This window comes from Sphaerodactylus townsendi, linkage group LG02 (assembly GCF_021028975.2).
Source record: "Sphaerodactylus townsendi isolate TG3544 linkage group LG02, MPM_Stown_v2.3, whole genome shotgun sequence".
In the NCBI taxonomy this organism is placed as follows: Eukaryota; Metazoa; Chordata; class Lepidosauria; order Squamata; family Sphaerodactylidae; genus Sphaerodactylus; species Sphaerodactylus townsendi.
The window spans coordinates 19,807,893-19,826,552 of NC_059426.1; the positions used below are offsets into that span (position 1 = coordinate 19,807,893).

Consider the following 18,660-nt stretch of genomic DNA (forward strand, 5'->3'; position numbering starts at 1 on the left):
ATATATTAAAATGAATGTCTCTAACGATTGCCTCTTAGTCTTGATAAGCTAGCAGTTCTTTACCAGTAGAGGGTGCTCTTATCCCAAACATGTATGAGAAATCGTAGCTAGACAGTACCAACAGCATCCATGAATGGGAAAAGGCAGATTCAAATGCCTTGACTTTAGCTTTTGAAGGAAGCAAAGCAAGAGAAGTGTTTCTAGGCCATACATTCATCAAGTATCTAAATAGTTGGATAAAATTTCACAAGGGAGCAAGTGGGTACTGGCCAGAACCCATGTATTAAAATAAGGGTGTGCTAGATAGTAAACCAGTGTTGTGCTGGATCAGGGGTCGGCAACCTTTACCACCCAAAGAGCCATTTGGACCCGTTTTCCATGGCCCCGAAGATCTACTGAGCTGGAGATGTGGCTCCACATGGAGCCGCCTCCAGTTTGGCCCCTCCACTCACCTTTCCTTCCAGCACTGGAAGGCAGAGGCGCCGGGCAGGGAAACCCCCTTTGCTCAATGGAGCAGGCAGCCGCCTGCTCCATGGAGCAGAGGGGATGGTGGTGGCGGCTGCAGAGATGGCAGAGGGGGGATGACAGCTGATCTGGAGGGACACACCCACGCTACCCTCTGACCTCCAGGGGTCGGAGGGCAGCGTGGGCATGTCCCCCCAGCCCTCCAGAGCGGCGCTGGAAGGAGAGGTGAGTGGAGGGGACACGAAAAGCTGTGTTCTCATGCACAGAGATGCCTCCAGTTCGGCCCCTCCACTCACCTTTCCTTCCAGCACTGCCCTGGAGGGCTGGAGAGACACGCCCACACTACCCTCCGACCTCCAGGCTACACGGAGCCACAATGTAAGGCTGAAAGAGCCGCATGCGGCTCCGGAGCCGCAGGTTGCAGACCCCTGTGCTAGATAGCAATCAGCGAATGTTCTAACTTGGTACCTTTAAGGAGCAATCCTAAGCAAGTCTACTCAGAAACAAGCCCCCCATTTTATTGACAAGGGTTTACTTTCAGAATGGGTTCCTCAAATTACAAAATTAGGGAACAATAAAATCCAGTGTAGTTTAGTGATCGGAGTGCCAGACTAGGATGTGGGAAACCCGGGTTCGAATTCATATTTGGCTGTGTAAACTTGCTGGGTGACTTTTGAGCCAGTCTCCCTCCTTGGCCTTACTTTCCACACAAGGTTGTTGTAAATATAAAATGGAAAGAAAGAAAATAATGTAAACAGGTTTGGGTCTCCACTGGGGAGAAAGGCAGGGCATAAAAGATGTAAATAACAGCAACAATTCTAAACAGGTCTACTCAGAAGTAAGCCCCATGCTGTGTGGGTAGCATGTGGAATCTCCCTACCAGGTATCTTTAGATGCTTACATAAAGTTTAGGACATGCCTCTGGGATACAAGTTGTGGCGTGATCCTGTCCCAACTGTGCTCTTCCTGCATAGCGCAATCAGACAGGGCAGCCCTCAGCCAAATTTGGCTCTCCAATTAGGATCATATAGCTGGAAGAGGCCACAAGGCCATCAAGTCCAACCCCCTGCCATACACAATCAAAGCACCCTTGAAAGAAGGCCATCCAGCCTCTGTTTAGAAACCTCCAAAGATGGAGACCCCACCACACTCCAAGTGTTTTCCACCGTCGAACAGCCCTGACTGTCAGGAAGTTCTTCCTAATGTTTAGGTGGCACCTCTCAAAGGGGCCCTCAAATTGCTGACTAGGCCATAAGAGCTTCATTTCTTCGCTTCCTGTTTTGTATAACGTGATGTACACAGGGGTGGTGGTGTTTGTTTTTGTTTAAAGCCTAGACTCTGAGGAGAAAGAAATAACAAAAAAGCATGGAGAAACGCATGGGGCAAATGAAAAACAAAGCATGGAGAACTGAGCCAAAAGGGCTCAGGAAAGCTCAAGATGACAGTGAAGCAATCCAATAAACCGTTCACTACACGGGCATGGTTGAAGCTTGAAGTGAGAGCCAGTGCTGATACGATCTGCAAAATTCCACTCTTCGCATTCCACTTAAACCCAATCTGATCACCGTATAAAAACAAGCCACATGATTGACACATGACTTATCTCAAAACCTAGCCCCTCAATCCCCCTCCTCATGCCCTGCTGAGGACTAGTTTCATTTTTCCCCCATTTCAATTGTATTTATACCCTGCCCTATCTCCGAAGGGCTCAGAGCAGCTAACAACACATTAAACAATACATTCCAACAATATAACAAAATACATAATAACAATAATAAATACATATGGCTAAATAAGCCAATTCCGGATGGCGACTTGATAATACAGGCTATATAACTTCAAAAACCGAAACAGAAGCATTAACAAAGATACAGCTAAATCCATACAATACCTAGCATCTTAAAAATAAATCAATACAAAAATGGATCGATAATTTAACAACATCAGAGCAGCAATACACAACAACCAATAGAAGTATATTGATACATCTCAACAATGTTATCAACGCATCAGTATACAATATAAAACTTCATAAGAACGCAAGACCAATAAGCTACTTCAACAAGACAACCAATAACAATACAATGTAAACATTTCCAATAACTAAAACTACCCTGAGAAACTAAACTACCCCATAACTGCTGCAAGAATAACCTTATCGAATTACTTAGTACCTACACTACCCCAACTAACATAGGGAAAAACTACAGTCCCTCACTTAATAGCCTAACTAATTCACTAACAATTCCTAATAGCCTATACACCTAATAGTAACTACACTTAAGGAGGGGCAACGAAAATGGCGATGTAGAAGTTCAACACAGGAAGGACAGTATCTCCTCCGATATTTCTGCCACCAACCCTGTTGTTTAGTCCATTGTTGGCCACCCTTTGGGGGCCATCGCCAGCACAAAGTCCCAAAGGCACCCCCCAGTATACTCCACTCCACAGTGGGGGACTAGCAGATGGTCTTTGGGTGGGAGACTCTCGGATATTTGTTCCGGGTTAGGGTTAGTTGTCACAGTTCTGTAGCTATTTGGCTTTGGCTTCCATTTGGCTACCCATCATGCTGTGCAGGTAAGCCAAGAACTGGGAACACAATGTAAGAGGTGCATGTGATGTGGCCACTTTCTACAGCAGCATCACCAACCCCCCAGGGGTGGGCAGTATTGTTTCAGAGAGTACCCACATTGCTGAAGAGAAGAAGAAGAGTTTGGATATATACCTTCCCCTCTTTCTCTCCTGCAAGGAGACTCAAAGGCTCATTCTGCACATGCAGAATAATGCACTTTGAAACTGCTTTCAGTGCTCTTTGAAGCTGTGTGGAATGGCAAAATCCATAAAGTGGCAAAATCCATAAAGTGAGTCCCATAAACAGTTGTGAAAGTGGTTTGAAAACGCATTATTTTGTGTGTGCAGAAGGGGCCAAAGGGGCTTACAAATTCCTTTCCCTTCCTCTCCCCACAACAGACACCTTGTGAGGTAGGTGGGGCCAAGAGATTCCAGGCAGAAATGTAACTGGCCCAAGGACACTTCAGTAGGAATGTAGGAGTGGGGAAGCAAATCCGGTTCACCAGATAAGACTCTGATAAGACTCTGCCACTCAGGTGGGGGAGTGGGGAATCAGATCCGGTTCACCAGATTAGAGTCCCCCTGTTCTTAAGCACTACACCATACTGGCTCTCACTGGGTTACCATGTAGCCCTACATTACAAGGGTAGCACAGGAAACTGCCACATAGAAGCAGCAACCCAACTGATCTGTACAAATCAGCCTGGGGCCTTTGGGTATCCCAACAAACCAAAGGCATTTTGGAAACTGGCTGGAAACCGTCTGCATACTTGTTTTGTTTTGACTAGCCTGAGGATCATACCGAGAGCAGCCCAGACGTCTGCCGACTCGGGATTCAAAAGGGAAGTGCTGTGCATACCTCACGTTAATCCACGATCCTCTGAGGAGAATATCCCCCCCCTGAACATTAGACATGTACATAAAGAAATCCAGTGCGGCTGAGGATTATTTCCCAGGAAAGGTGGAGACAAGAAAGTAATCAATCAAAGTGAGGAAGCTGGCCTATTTTATAACATCCTGACACTTGGCTTCCCCTCACACATCTCCTCGCACCTTCTCAGTCATCCATTTTGACCTCCCACTAAGTACCAAAGTGCTGTTAGCTTCCCTTACTCTTTTTTTTTACACTAATTTCATCAGTCTGAAAACCAATTTGCACCTTAAGCCCAAACTGCCACGTTACTCTGTCACCCAGTTCCAAAGGAGGGTTCGCCTGCCTGCTCCAAAACGCATTACACTCCAACTATCGTTTCTCTTCCCATCTCTTAACAATGTAGGATCAGCTCTAACACCTTCCCCGGCTTGGAAACAGGGCATGCAACTTTTTTTTTGGCAATGACAGAAGTGAAAGAACACAGAACACTTATTGACATGAAGTTGTCCTGATAATGGTTGAGAAATAAGATGCTGTGACCTTGGGAAAGGTGGATAATCAGAAAGAAAGCAAGCCACAAACACTGCCGTAAAATCTGTATTTGGAAATAAGCCCATGCTGTTAGACTTTGCTTCCTCTCAGAAACTTGGCAGGCCGGCATGGTCCAAAAAATAGTGATGGGATTCAATCTAGTCAGTGGTGGCGAACCTTTGGCACTCCAGATGTTATGGACTACAATTCCCAATTCCAATCTAGAATTCAGTGGTGGTGAACCTTTGGCACTCCAGATGTTATGGACTACAATTCCCAATTCCAATCTAGAATTCAGTGGTGGTGAACCTTTGGCACTCCAGATGTTAAGGACTACAATTCCCAATTCCAATCTAGAATTCAGTGGTGGCGAACCTTTGGCACTCCAGATGTTATGGACTACAATTCCCAATTCCAATCTAGAATTCAGTGGTGGCGAACCTTTGGCACTCCAGATGTTATGGACTACAATTCCCAATTCCAATCTAGAATTCAGTGGTGGCGAACCTTTGGCACTCCAGATGTTATGGACTACAATTCCCATAACATCTGGAGTGCCAAAGGTTCGCCACCACGGATATTCTAGATGCAGATTGCAATATGCAATCTGATTTGAAAACAATCACACTGCCGGGGGTATTTCTAAGTCTCCAACTCAACAAGTTAGACCTGGATGGTCCAAGCTAGCCTAATCTCATCAGATCTTGGAAGCTAAGCACGGTCAGTCACGGTTTGTACTTGAATGGGAGACCACCAAGAAAGTCCAGATTTGTTATGCAGAGGCAGGCAACGGCAAACCATTTCTGTTTAGCTCTTGCTTCAAAAACTCTGTGGGTTACCACAAACTGGCAATTTGATGGCACATTGCAGAACAAACTCAACAAGACACTGGGGGTCTATGGTTAGATCTTCACAGTGATACTTAACATAGAAACAGCAGGTGCTCAGAGACACAATGTTCATCTCCAGTTAGGCCAATCAGTCTTCCATGCTGAAGAAACCAAGAAGGGCACCTCTCTTTTACTCACTTTTTGTCCTTTCAAAGCTAGCAGTGGGATGATGATGGTTGGGAGATGATGGTTTTGAGAGCCCAAACCATGCCTAAGTAAGAAGGTGACACTTCTTCCCCACCTCACAGTCCTGATCAGAATCAAAGCTCTGTACAACTACTATTTCTATTCTTAAAACAATGGAAAGAACTAATCATGTATCTCCCATCATCTCATCTGGTTAGATCCCAAAATAAAGACTTAATCTATTTATTTCTGCAGATGAAAGCAAAATGAAGGTGGCCTGTTTTGTTTCTTTCGAGCCCTTCAAAGAAACAAAACAGGCAACCCCACGACGAGAGGGAACCTCATGGTTCTCCTTCTCTTGCAAACTGAGGGGTACCCAGGATCTGTGGCGTCACAACTCTAATGATGTCAGTACAAGAATCTCTGCCCCACAGAAACCATACGCTCCCTGCTCACTAGCAGAACGCTAGTGCGTAATTGGCCATCATTCTCTCTGAACTCTGTCAGTCCCATCTACCTTACAAGGCTTCTGTTGTGGAGAGCGGAAGGGAAGGACGAATAACTGCTTTGAGACTCCTTACTGTTGAGAAAGGTGGGGTATAAATCCAAACTACTCACCAACATGTGCTGACCTGATTTGGATCAAGACTGAGAAGAAGAGGGATTTAAGCCTTCCCCTCTACACTGTTTTCCCCACTGAAACAGCCCTCAATACATATAAATTTCCCCAATGGGGCTAACAGCAGTTCCCTCGGATTAGTTTAGAGCAGGAAAAGGGTGGGAGGAGGTTTATCTTCCACTCCCCTTTTACCATTGTTCCAATCTGAATCAGGTCCATATGCATTTGGGAGTTTAGTTCCCAGTAAGGGAACCCCCAACATATATGATGTTCCATGCATCTGCCAAGTAAATTTTGGCCTTTTATACATCCATTTCTTACCCAATGGTTGATTGCTTGGTAGCAGGGGTTTCCCACAGTTTTCTTTTGTTTATACAGGGATTTTCCTCCTGCAAGGTGTCCCTTGCCATCATTTTGCCCCCCCCCCCCCTCCGTTGTGTCCGTGCAACTTCCATTTGGGGAGGGAGGTTGCCTGATTGTAACCATTATTGTATTTTGAAAAACCCTGACCTGCCTTTAACAGCCGTGAAGTTTAACGAGGCCAGTTGGTTAATTATCTAGAATCTGGCTAGCTGTTATATTTATATTTAGATTACATTGCCGTGCCGTTCTAACTTATGTTTATATATATGACTCCAATGGGAGAATGTAAACAATTTTTCCAAAACATTTGGTTACTGTTTGTAAAATTATAAAATTATTTTGCTTACTTTAAAGTAAGTTGCTACTCCAGTGGGAGAACTAATTTTTTGAAGTTATTATTGTAGCCTGTTGGTACAAGTTTTCTTCATTTTCGCCTTTTTTTCTTTGCCATTATTTGTCTAGCATTAGGTTGCTAGACCTGGTCAATTTCATGCCAATTGCTGCAGGAAGGCAGGAGGAGCGAGAAACTGAATGAAGTCAGATGCATGTTCATTCCCACTTTCCCTGCAAAGGGAAAGGAAAAGATCACACTTCCAGAGCTTTTGGAAACCATAGGTATTCTCTGATCTGAAGGCAGGATGACTGCTGAAGAGGGGGAAACCTGTGCATAACTGAGAATCAAACCCAAAGGAAATATAGGCTCATTCCGCACATGCAGACTAATGCACTTTCAAACTGCTTTCAGTGCTCTTTGAAGCTGTGCGGAATAGCAAAATCCACTTGCAAACAGTTGTGAAAGTGGTTTCAAAACACATTATTTTGCATGGGCGGAAGGGGCCATGGGCTCAATGTGAATGAGACCACAAGTGCATCAATGTCCTGTGTGACTGCAGTAAACCTATGGCAACCATTTTGTGGTTGGCTGCACCTCTTGTGGAAGCCATTTTGTGGCTGCGCACACCATGACCTATCAGAATTCCTTTGTAGCACATGAATCAGCCCTCAAATGAATCCACTCCAAAAACTGAACAGTTTTCTTCAGCGCTGTCCCTGGACAACCGCCCCCCCCCCCCGCCCCCCCAAAAAATCTGTCTGGACTGAACATGAGAAAGGCACTCCTGAATTGCCATTATTAATCTACAACTGTTCTTCAACCTGCTCTCATAAATACTATTGAAAACAATTGGCAATACTGAAAAGAGTAATTTATACTGAAGGGAGCCATTTACATCCAAGCACTATTGTTTTCTACGACCATAACTGACAATAATTCTGAACTTGGGGGTGTTACAGGCCACCAATTGTTGCTATTTTGTCGTCAGGCAAAATGGAAGAAGGATTTGGATTTATACCCTGCTTTTCTCAACCATAAGAAGTGGAGGCTTATCTGGGGAATTCAGATTAGCCTGTATACTCCCACACATGCCTGCTGGGTGACCTTGGGCTAGTCACAGCTTCTCGGAGCTCTCTCAGCCCCACCTACCTCACAGGGTGTTTGTTGTGAGGGGGAAGGGCAAGGAGATTCTAAGCCCCTTTGAGTCTCCTGCAGGAGAGAAAGGGGGGATATAAATCCAAACTCCTGCTCCTCCTGCTCCTGCTGCTGCTGCTGCTGCTGCTGCTGCTGCTGCTCCTCCTCCTCCTCCTCCTCCTCCTCCTCCTCCTCCTCCTCTTCTTCTTCTTCTTCTTCTTCTTCTTCTTCTTCTTCTTCTTCTTCTTCTTCTTCTTCTTCTTCTTCTTCTTCTTCTTCTTCTTCTTCTTCTTCTTCTTCTTCTTCTTCTTCTTCTTCTTCTTCTTCTTCTTCTTCAGTGGCTTACAAACTCCTTCCCTTCCCCACAACAGACAACTTGTGAGGTAGGTGAGGTTGAGAGAGTTCTGAGAGAACTGTGACTAGTCCAATGTCACCCAACAGGTTTCATGAGGCGGAGAGGGGAATCAAACCTGGTTCTCCAGATTATAGTCCACTGCTCTGTAGTGGTTAAGAGCAGTGGACTATAATCTGGAGAACCACATCATGCTCTCTAAGATCTGACATTGGTCTTAGAAAACACCCAAATGGCCTGTAATGTACAGTGTGTGAGCAGGTCTTCAACGTGCATTTTAAAGGATTCCATCCCATATGACCACAACTGCCAGACACACATGAAAGCACACAGATTTTCTAATAGGATGAAACTTTCTGTATCTATAGTTTTGCATCTAGATGGTATAATAATGAGAAGATTAAAGTGCCAGCATTTATTCTCCTTCCTTGAATTACCACTGTGACCCGTGTGAATGTAAAACTTTATGCCTCTAGCAAAGTCAACCCATTGCTTCCACATCTATAACACTAGGAAAGCCAATTTACTGTGTAAAGATCTAGGATTCCCCACCCCCTCTCCCCCTGAGCTCCTTTTGGTGAAACTGTTGTAGGAGGGGAAAAAAGCGAAAGGGAGAAAATACATAAATGAGCTCTTTGGATAGAACTCTGGAGGGAGTTTTCAGAACTGAAATTGTCTTGTTGTTACGGACTAACTCATAAGAGTTTCTGTGTGTGCGGACTTCAGAAAGAGAAATCAACTGGAAGATAAAACCCATGCTGTGTGCAAAGGTGTGCTGTAGGAACTTCCCTGGTGCGAGTAATCGGCAGCCGGGGGAGTTAAGAGGTTTAGCTAACAAATGCCGGAGAATCACAGATGAAGGGAACGAAACTCCCCTGCTAATGCTCAGAAATGTTTTCTTCAGCATTGCCAGCAGCTCGAGAAAACCGCGGTTGCTTAGCTGTAGTCTGATGTCTCCCCTCAATAAAGCCAGGAAGTTGGGAATCGATAATGATAGACCTAATTTTCTCTCTCCCTAAAAGTACACTCCTACTTTTAATGAGAGACCCCAAACAACTAGTCCTTCATTTTTACTCCTAAGTTCTCTTGAGGCCAATTCACCTTTCACATCTTGTACGAATGCATACATGGCGCATCTGTCGTGGAAAGCACAAGCGCGTTTCGATGGCTGGTCTTCTCTGCCATAATGTACATTCCAGGTTCTCCCAACTTGTCCAGGTGTCTGCCTCATTGCTTTTCCAGCTTCCTTTACCATCCATGGCAACTGCTGCAATTTTCCATGATTGGGTACCTGTTCAACAACCATGCGCAGGGTGCTTTGAGCTTGCTCTCTGTTTTGGTAGGGAAAGGGAAGCCCCTTTGGCCACAGGAATCAGCTTTTGCACGTCCTCCAAGTTCTGTTAACAGCTGTTGGAATGTCTAGCGTAGCTTTTTCACCACTGAAGATAATTTCCCAGCATTCATTTCACAGGTCCCCAACACAGGGGAACTAACAAACCCTATAAGGCACTCCTCCCAAGGACTTTTGATTCATTTATTGTATGTATTTAACAAAATTTACACTCCAACTTTCTGCTTACCGAGTTCCCGCATTATATCCTCACCTCTGGAACTTCTTGCCTGTGGTGTGGAGTTCCGCTGGACTTTGCCTCTGGGACTCCTTCCCTGCAGCTGCTCACTTGGCACCTGGGCTGCTAAAAAAAAAAAAAGTAGCCGTTTATTACTGTCCACAGGTTTCGTCTGCTGATTTATCACTGCTGGAGATTCTGTTTGTTTATAGGTTTATTTTGAGATGTTGTTTCACATTATATTGTTCGAAGTGTGCTGTAAACGGCTTTGAAAACAGTCGGCAGGCAGGCAGGCAAGCAGAATGCAAATATTGTACTTTAACAGCCAAACAAAACAATGTCCATTGTTAAGAGTGTGTGCAAATGCCTCCGTGCCACATTACCTGTGACAGGGTCCCATTTGCACATGGGGCATTTTCTCTCACCTCCTTCGCACAGACGCAAAGTGATATCCTTGCAGATCCCAGAGCGGCGAAGCCCATTTCCCTCACCCCTTCTCACTAGACAATTGGGTGTTTTCACACGCAGCTTAAACCACGCAAAGCTTAACACGAAGTTAAAGCTCATATTGGCAAGAAGATATATCCAATTTCTCTTCCCTGAATAAATGCTAATGATTCATATCACAAGATCAGTGGTGGGATCCAAAAATTTTAGAAACAGGTTCCCATGGTGGTGGGATTCAAACTGTGGCGTAGCGCCAATGGGGCTGGGCAGGGCACGACGGGGGCATGGTGGGCATTCCTGGGGCAGGGCATTCCTGGGCGGGGCTGTGGCAAGGACGCAGCCGCTGCACCGGTCCTTGGGCGGGAAACGAATGCACGCAGGCACAGGCTGCCACGCACGCCGGTGCACCTCCTGCTAGACTGCTTCAAGTTCTGCGCGGTACTGCTGAGAGGAGGGCGTAACAAAGGCAAAAATCATGTGGCAAAATCATCAATGAGTAACCCCCTCTCGGCACACACAAATAATTAGTAACCTACTCTCGGGAACCTGTGAGAACCTGCTGGATCCCACCTCTGCACAAGACAGACTTTAAGGTACTTTTTAAATGCCCATCGAGTCAGGAGGGTCAGTCTCATAAAGATGCTTGTTTACTGGTAGGCAGCCACTGGCCATATGAATGCTGATTCACACATGACAAAATCCATGCAGTGGACACATGAGTCACCATCAGATGCTAGGAACTAAACAGCTATAGATTGGATTGGGATCACGGCAGACACAGGGCTTCAGACTCCTACAACTTTTTCCCAATCTGAAATGGCTCCAGGAACTGCTGAAGAAGAAGAAGAGTTTGAATTTATACTGCACCTTCCTCTCTTGTAAGGAGACTCAAGGTGGCTTGCAAACTGCTTCCCACAACAGACACCTTAGGTGGGGCTGAGAGAGTTCTGAGAGAACTATGACCAGCCCAAGGTCACCCAGCAGATTTCATGCATAGGCAGGGGCAGAGCGAGGGGACTCTTTAGTTTGGGACTCTTTAGTTTGGAGAGGAGACGTCTGAGGGGGGATATGATTGAAGTCTATAAAATTATGCATGGAGTAGAAAATGTTGACAGAGAGAAATTTTTCTCTCTTTCTCACAATACTAGAACCAGGGGGCATACATTGAAAATGCTGGGGGGAAGAATTAGGACTAATAAAAGGAAACACTTCTTCACACAACGTGTGATTGGTGTTTGGAATATGCTGCCACAGGAGGTGGTGACGGCCACTAACCTGGATAGCTTTAAAAAGGGCTTGGACAGATTTATGGAGGAGAAGTCGATCTATGGCTACCAATCTTGATCCTCCTTGATCTGAGATTGCAAATGCCTTAGCAGACCAGGTGCTCAGGAGCAGCAGCAGCAGCAGGCCATTGCTTTCACCTCCTGCATGTGAGCTCCCAAAGACACCTGGTGGGCCACTGCGAGTAGCAGAGTGCTGGACTAGATGGACTCTGGTCTGATCCAGCAGGCTAGTTCTTATGTTCTTATGAGGGGGAACAGTGTCTGGGGCACACGTGCACACTGTGCCCCTGCCATGTCCCTGCCCCAGTGCATGCATGGGGCGTCCCACTCCCCCGCCCCGTTGGCACTATGCCACTGTGCGTAGGAGTGGGAAACAAATCCTGTTCACCAGCTAAGAGTCCACTGCTCATGTGGAGGTGTGGGGAATCAAACCTGGTTCTTCAGATTAGAGTCCACCACTCTTAACCACTACACCTGTTCCACCAGGCTTATGGTTGAGGCGGCTATGGTTGTACCATCTGAATGGCTTCCCTCTTCTTCTTCCTCTATTATTTATATTGGTGGGATTATTTTAATAGAAACCGATTTTATGAGCCATCGGCGTTTTTAGTTGTTGGTCTTTATGGTTCTAGGTTGATGGTATTTTAAATGTTGGAAGCTGCCCTGAGCCTGCAAGGGGAAGGGTAGCATATAAATATAATTAAACAAACAAATATTTGCCTTGTTGTGTAGCTAACAGCACCATTTCAGGTCAAGAAAATTGTCCAGGGGGAGAGAGGTATAAGCCTCTTCTTTCCAAATGCCCTGGTCCCAACACGGAGCAAGTCCTGCAAACCTAGCAACTGAGGCCCCTTCCGCAAATGCAAAATAATGCACTTTCAATCCACTCTCACAATTGTTTGCAAGTGGATTTTGCTATTCCACGCAGCTGCAAAGTGCATTGAAAGTGGATTGAAAGTGCATTATTCTGCATGTGTGGTAGGGGCCTCAGTTTCTAATCTGGAACTTCAGAAGAACTTCTGATGCAAAGTCCTCGGGCATCTTGTCTTTATTTATATTGGTTTTGCAGTTATCATTAAGAGTTCTTGATCTGATAAAAAAATGTAAGGGACTGACAAGTTTTTGATACTAGTTGATGATGGCTTGAAACACAAAGAAGCAGAATGAGGAGGTAAAAGTCTGCACTTTGCTCAGAATTCCCACAGTGTCAACGCATAATGATGGACTTTGCGACACGAAAAGTCTCCCTAAGGATGTGAATTTTAATGAGCTTGGGCATGTGTAGCAATAGGCAGCACTCAGACAAGTTCCCACACTCACAATCATCAGTTTCTGACAGCAGCATCAAATGATTTTTTTCCATGCGTGCAGCAACCACTACCAAGCTGACATCAAGGTCACAGCATTCACATCACAAAAGATCAGTTCAAATGCAATAGGAAGTAAAAGCTATTGCTGCAAGTCATCTGCCCCCAAATTCAAGCGATGCAATCCAGATCCCCAGGTAGCTGGGGATGGCACTACTATGGAACTGCCCTACTGCCTCCAGAGGGCTTTCTGGGAAGGCAGAAAAAGCCCCCCCCCCCCCGCCACCAGAAACCCCTCCATAGGGCTTAATTAGGCTGACCAGACATCCCACTTTTGGCAGGACAGTCCCGCCTTAAAACAATTTGTCAGGTTTTTTCAAGTGTCCCGATTTTTGGAAGGCTGCCGCACTGCCTTCTGAGGCGCAAGGCAGTGCGGCAGCCTCCTGAGCGTGCGGCCGCAGGAGCACATGGCCTTCTGGGGCGCTCCCGTTTCCTGCCCTGTGACAGGGCGGGAAACGGGAGCGCCCCAGAAAGCCATGCGCTCCTGTGGCTGTGCGCGGCTGCGCGCCCGCCCGCCCCGGTTCACAAAGGTGACCATTTGGTCACCTTAGGCTTAATGGACTTATGCCATCCTTTTGGGTGGCCTAAGTCCATGTCCTGGGCCACGGGCAACCAGCCGCAAACCCAGGGTGGAAACCAACTAACGTTGAATCCACCCCCTGCAATGCCCCATCCTACCCATCCCATGTCGGCATCCAATCGAGATGCTAGCACAGCTCTGTGAAACCCTGGACTTCCAGCTTTAGCCAGCACGGAGATATGGGCCGGCTGGCCACAGGCACCTTTGCCCCCTTCATAGGTGCGGGTGCCCCTTGAATCGGTGTGGTGGGGCAAGCGTGTCAACACGCCCCTCTCCCACTCCCTAAGGATAACACCCCCCTGGATAGGGCTCTTACAGTCATTTAACTGCAATGGATTTCTCCCACATTTGCCTGGGAACTGTAGTTCTTGAAAGAGGCCATAGTGACCCAGTCATTCATTTGGCTTCATACAAAAACAATTGCCTCCTTTGTCTGGACTTTTTTCTCCTTCCTAAATAAAATTGTTGTGAAAGACTTGGAAAACTGAACTGTACTCAGTCCTTGAATACTTTTAACAGTCTAAGAGTCATCACTCCAAAGCCTCATTTGCATAGCTATATTTTGGAGGCCTTATATGCTTAAGCATTTTACAGTGCAATCCAAAGCAGACAATGCCTATTGACTTCAACTGACTTAGAAGGATGTGCCACTTTGCTTGGGACTGCACAGTAAATATAGTAATACCCTGTCTAAATCCTTGCTGCTTGAATAGATGAATCTCTCAATCCTGTAGGCCTGGATATTTTCCACTTTTTAAACGGGATATCGTCAAGGGCTGACAGCTGCCCCCATTTTCTTTTCGCACAGGCTGGTTAACGTTTTGTCAAGCAAGGATACATGATACAGTTCTTTAAATCAGCACTTCCTCAAAGTTAATGGAACGTCTCTTGTGCAAGCAGGGAAAAAATAAATCCTCGCTTTGTCTGATTTTGGGAGGCTCCCATAGGAACTCTGACTTTAGGTCTACACTGACACTAAAATACATTTGAAGGTTTCTATGGCTTATTCATGTGAAGGAACGTGGAGTACTGCCAAGACTGCAGCGGCAGTGGAAGAACCAAAATCCCCACATTGATTATGTTACTACCTTAATTCCTGGAAAACCCCAGAAGTGACATGGGTCTAGGAATCACTGGAAACTCTATGGCTCATTCCGCACATGCAGAATAATGCACTTTCAAACTGCTTTCAGTGCTCTTTGAAGCTGTGCGGAATAGCAAAATCCACTTGCAAACAGTTGTGAAAGTGGCTTGAAAACACATTATTTTGCATGTGCAGAAGGGGCCTATGGTTTTACTGGGTTTTCCTTGAAAATGGCCCAGCAATGCAGCTGATGTTACACCCATTTCCCTGCCACTACTTGGTGGGGTCAGAGCACAGGACATACAGAATAGCATGTGTTTTGCCCCATGCCTACATACTCCACGTGTGACTGGTCAGTGCCTGCTACTCATTTGTGTGAAAGGGTAGCAGATGTTTGGTGTAAATTTTTTCGCATTTGTGTCAGATTTGTTAAGATACGAGAGTATTTGCCACCTGAGAAGAAATGTATGCGAGTGTGTGTATGCGATAGGACAGCGATGGTGAACCTTTTCGAGACCGAGTGCCCAAATTGCAACCAAAAACCCACTTATTTATCGCCAAGTGCCAACACGGCAATTTAACCTGAATACGGAGGTTTTAGTTTAGAAAAAACAGTTGGCTCCGAGGCTCGCGTTACTCGGGAGTAAGCTTGGTGAAGCAACCATACAACACTTCGAATGGGTGAATCAAGACCCTAGGAGGGTTTACTCAGAAGCAAGCCCGATTGCCAGCAGCCGAGCTTATTCCCAGGTAAAGGATCGTGCCCAGGCCAGCCTAGATGTGTGTGTATGTGTGTGGGGGGGTGATTTTCCGCCCCCCCCACAGCATGAACTCTGTGCACGTGTGCCCACAGAAAGGGCTCTGAGTGCCACCTCTGGCACCCATGCCATAGGTTCGCCATCACTGCGATAGGAAATCAGGATAGAGCTAAATTAGAGCGCATCAAATGCCTTCACAAGCGCTGTGTTGGTGGATGCCAGTCTGCATTTTCATCTTGGTTGTGCAAAATAGAACACCTGTGACAGAGAAGGTGGTGAAGAGTTAGAGGGCACTGCACGGAAAAGATAATGAGAAAAAAAGAACAAAATTAGACTACAATACTATCCAAGATCTGAAAGGCAGAGTCAGGAGGGGGATTCCAGCATTGTAGCTCTAGTTTCTGCAGATCTGTACAAGCACTATTAAATGGAAGGAAAAGTTTCACTCCAAGAGGAGAATGGAGATTTTTCTTCCCACTGGCACAATGAGACATTTTGCTACGCTTCCTTAGTACTCTCTCGCTCATTAGCCCCTGTCCCTGCTTTGCAAATAAATAAATAAATAAAATTTCTCCCATTCTTAGTGTCCTTGTGACAAGACTTCCAATAGGGATGGCCAAAAATGTAAAACTGTGTGCTACAACCTAGCAACTGAACCTTTGCAAAGTACCTCCACTTCACCCACTTCTCAAGAAGGTGTAGACTCTTATGACTCAGATAGGACAAACCCATTTACATGACATATGGGGATTATACCCACAGTGGGCACAGGGGCAGATTCCTCAGGGATCAACAGCATGGGGGCTGGTGCACCAGCCAGGTCGACACTGCCCTATTGAGTGGCAGCCCTTGCCTTCCCCCTGCACTAGGTAGGGAAAAAGGTTGGTGGCAATGTCATGTTTCATGCTAGGGAGAGAAGCAGAGGTGGGATCCAGCAGGTTCTCACCAGTTCCCGAGAGTGGGTTACTAATTATTTGTGTGTGCCAAGAGGGGGTTACTAGTTGGGTCCGCTTTTCCATGTCCACGCCCTCGCCTCCCCGAGAGGCATACTGCCTTTGAACATGAAGGTTCCATATAGCAATTGCGACTAATAATGTAACTCCCTGAACTGGGTTAATCCCTTTCAGGTACTGCAATTCATTGATTCTCAGCCTTTCATACCTTTTATCTCACCAGTCTCTATCAAAGAACCTGTGTGTTTCACCATTGCTGTGTTCAGATTTGTGAGTTGGGGCATTTTCGATAATATTATGATGATTTAGAAATGACCTGGTGCAAAAAATTTTGGGGGGGTCGTGGTGGGGTGGCTGCCCATGTGGGGTGCATCCAACTAAGGTTTTGCCCAGGGCTCAGGTTTGCCTAGGTACGCCTCTGCCCCCTTTGCTGAGGGTGGGCTGGTGAGGGAACCTGCTACTAAAATTTTTGGATCCCACCACTGGAGAGAAGGTGGGCTGTCCTGCTGAACCCCATGCTGAGTGACAAAAGAGGCACACTGCTACACACAGCAAAGGAATAGGCACGTGTGATGCAGGCCAGGCAGGGTGATCTCTCTCTTTCTCCCTCCCTCCTTTTGAGGAGCCCAATAAGGATGAGATGTCACACAGTCCGCCCTCCAAAGCGGCCATTTCCTCCAGGGGAACTGAGCTCTGAAGTCTGGAGGTCAGTTGTAATTCCAGGAGAACTCCAGGCCCTGCCTGGAGGTTAGCAACCCTAAACCAAACCTGACCTAGTATCTGAAATTCCTCTTCCATTAGTATATGTGGACACTGGCATCTCTCCTGAAGGAGTTACAGATCTCCACTTTTTGGGGTTTTTTTGATCCAACACAACTGTAATGTTAATATTAATAATAATCCTCAGTCCATGTGCAGGTTGATACAAAAAGTCACTACCTTCCTTCTGCTTTGGGCCTTGTGTTTTTGGCAATCCAGATTGCCCATTTTTCTGTTTCCTCTGCAACAGGAGGTTGTTTCCACGGAAGCCATCTTGACTTTGTTGAATCTCTTTTCTGGATTCAGCACCAGAGCTCCCATTTCCTAGTCCATAAAAATGGAAGGGGTGTTATTGTTCACAGAGCTCCTTGTTCACAGACCTAGTGTTGATGCTACCTGACTAAGCCCATATATGTATATATTTACCCATGATGCTTTGCTGATTTGGTAGGCTGTTTTCATTTTCTGGTACTCTTCTGACTTCTTGTATTTGGGGAATTACCTTTTAAAAAGGAAAAAAAGTTTTAGTTGTAAGATTTGTCTTTTTAAACAGGTATCGACTACGACAACGTTCAGCTTCTTTAGTAACAACTGAATTGGGTGGCCACAATGGTGGTGGGAGAAAAATAAAATTTAAAAATACCATCAGGCCTATGGTAGCATCACACTTTAAGTGACGTTACACTTCATCAAAAGTGACATCACACTCTAAGGATCAATGGAAACTCTATATTAAAAACTATGAATTATTGTTCCCATATCTAGTGCTCTAATGCAAGATAGCTCTTGCCTTATTTCCATATCAAGAAACTTCTAAATCATCAGGGTTTTTCTTACAGCATAAACCGGAAGTCCAGTGGCACTTTAAGGACTAACAGCATTTAATCCAGTATGAGATTTTGTAAATCAGTGCTTACTTCCATCGATACAATGAGCTCTAACTCAAATGTTCATATCAGAATAAATGCTGTTAGTCTTTAAGGTTCCAACGGGCTTCTGTTTTGTTTTGCCATAACAGACTAACATGGATAGCCTGCTGGGATTTTCTGACAAAAGACGACCTCCTGGGTGACCTGGGGCTAATCACAGTTCTCTCAGAACTCTGTCAGCCCCACCTACCTCACAAGGTGCCTGTTGTGGGTGGGGGAAAGGGAAGGTGATTGTAAGCTGCTTTGAGCTTCCTTAAAAGATAGAGAAAAGTGGGGTATAAATCCAAACTCTTCTTCCTCTTTTGACCATTTTACTTGCTCTGCTGCAGGCAGCAAGTGGGAAGAAACCGTCCCCCCATTTTCCTGGAGGGAATCTTCCCCTCCAGCTAAACACGTTCGGGCACTAAGAAGAACGAAACCTCAGTCCCAGGGAGATCTGGCTCAGATTAGATCTTGAGAGCTGTCAGCTCCCAATCCTGAGCACGTCACTCTTATCTCCTTCTCTCTGCCGTCTCGTGATTGCACAACACTTTCTCCCTCAGGTAATAAAGCGTCGAGGGAACGGGAGGCACTGACAGATTAGGCACATTGAAGAGAGATGACAGGAACATCTGGGAGTGGTGGCCACTGGGATACTCCAGCATTCAAGACTCAAAGAGTAGAAAACGCC

At 45.8% G+C, this 18,660-nt stretch overlaps 1 protein-coding gene across 6 annotated transcripts in view; it reads right to left on the minus strand.

The window, feature by feature from the left end:
* Positions 1 to 18,660, minus strand: part of KIAA2012 (KIAA2012 ortholog) — a 95,967-nt gene that overhangs the window by 22,249 nt on the left and 55,058 nt on the right. For all 6 annotated transcript variants that reach the window (XR_007243490.1, XR_007243491.1, XM_048484108.1 and 3 more), the window contains 3 exons: positions 17,488 to 17,563; positions 17,242 to 17,385; positions 9,864 to 9,953 (listed from right to left, as the gene is read on the minus strand). Coding sequence is in view for 4 of the 6 variants with exons in the window: in XM_048484108.1 (XP_048340065.1) it covers positions 9,864 to 9,953; positions 17,242 to 17,385; positions 17,488 to 17,563 (310 nt within the window). In the remaining 2 variants the exon portion in view is untranslated. The remainder of the gene's footprint in view (positions 1 to 9,863; positions 9,954 to 17,241; positions 17,386 to 17,487; positions 17,564 to 18,660) is intronic.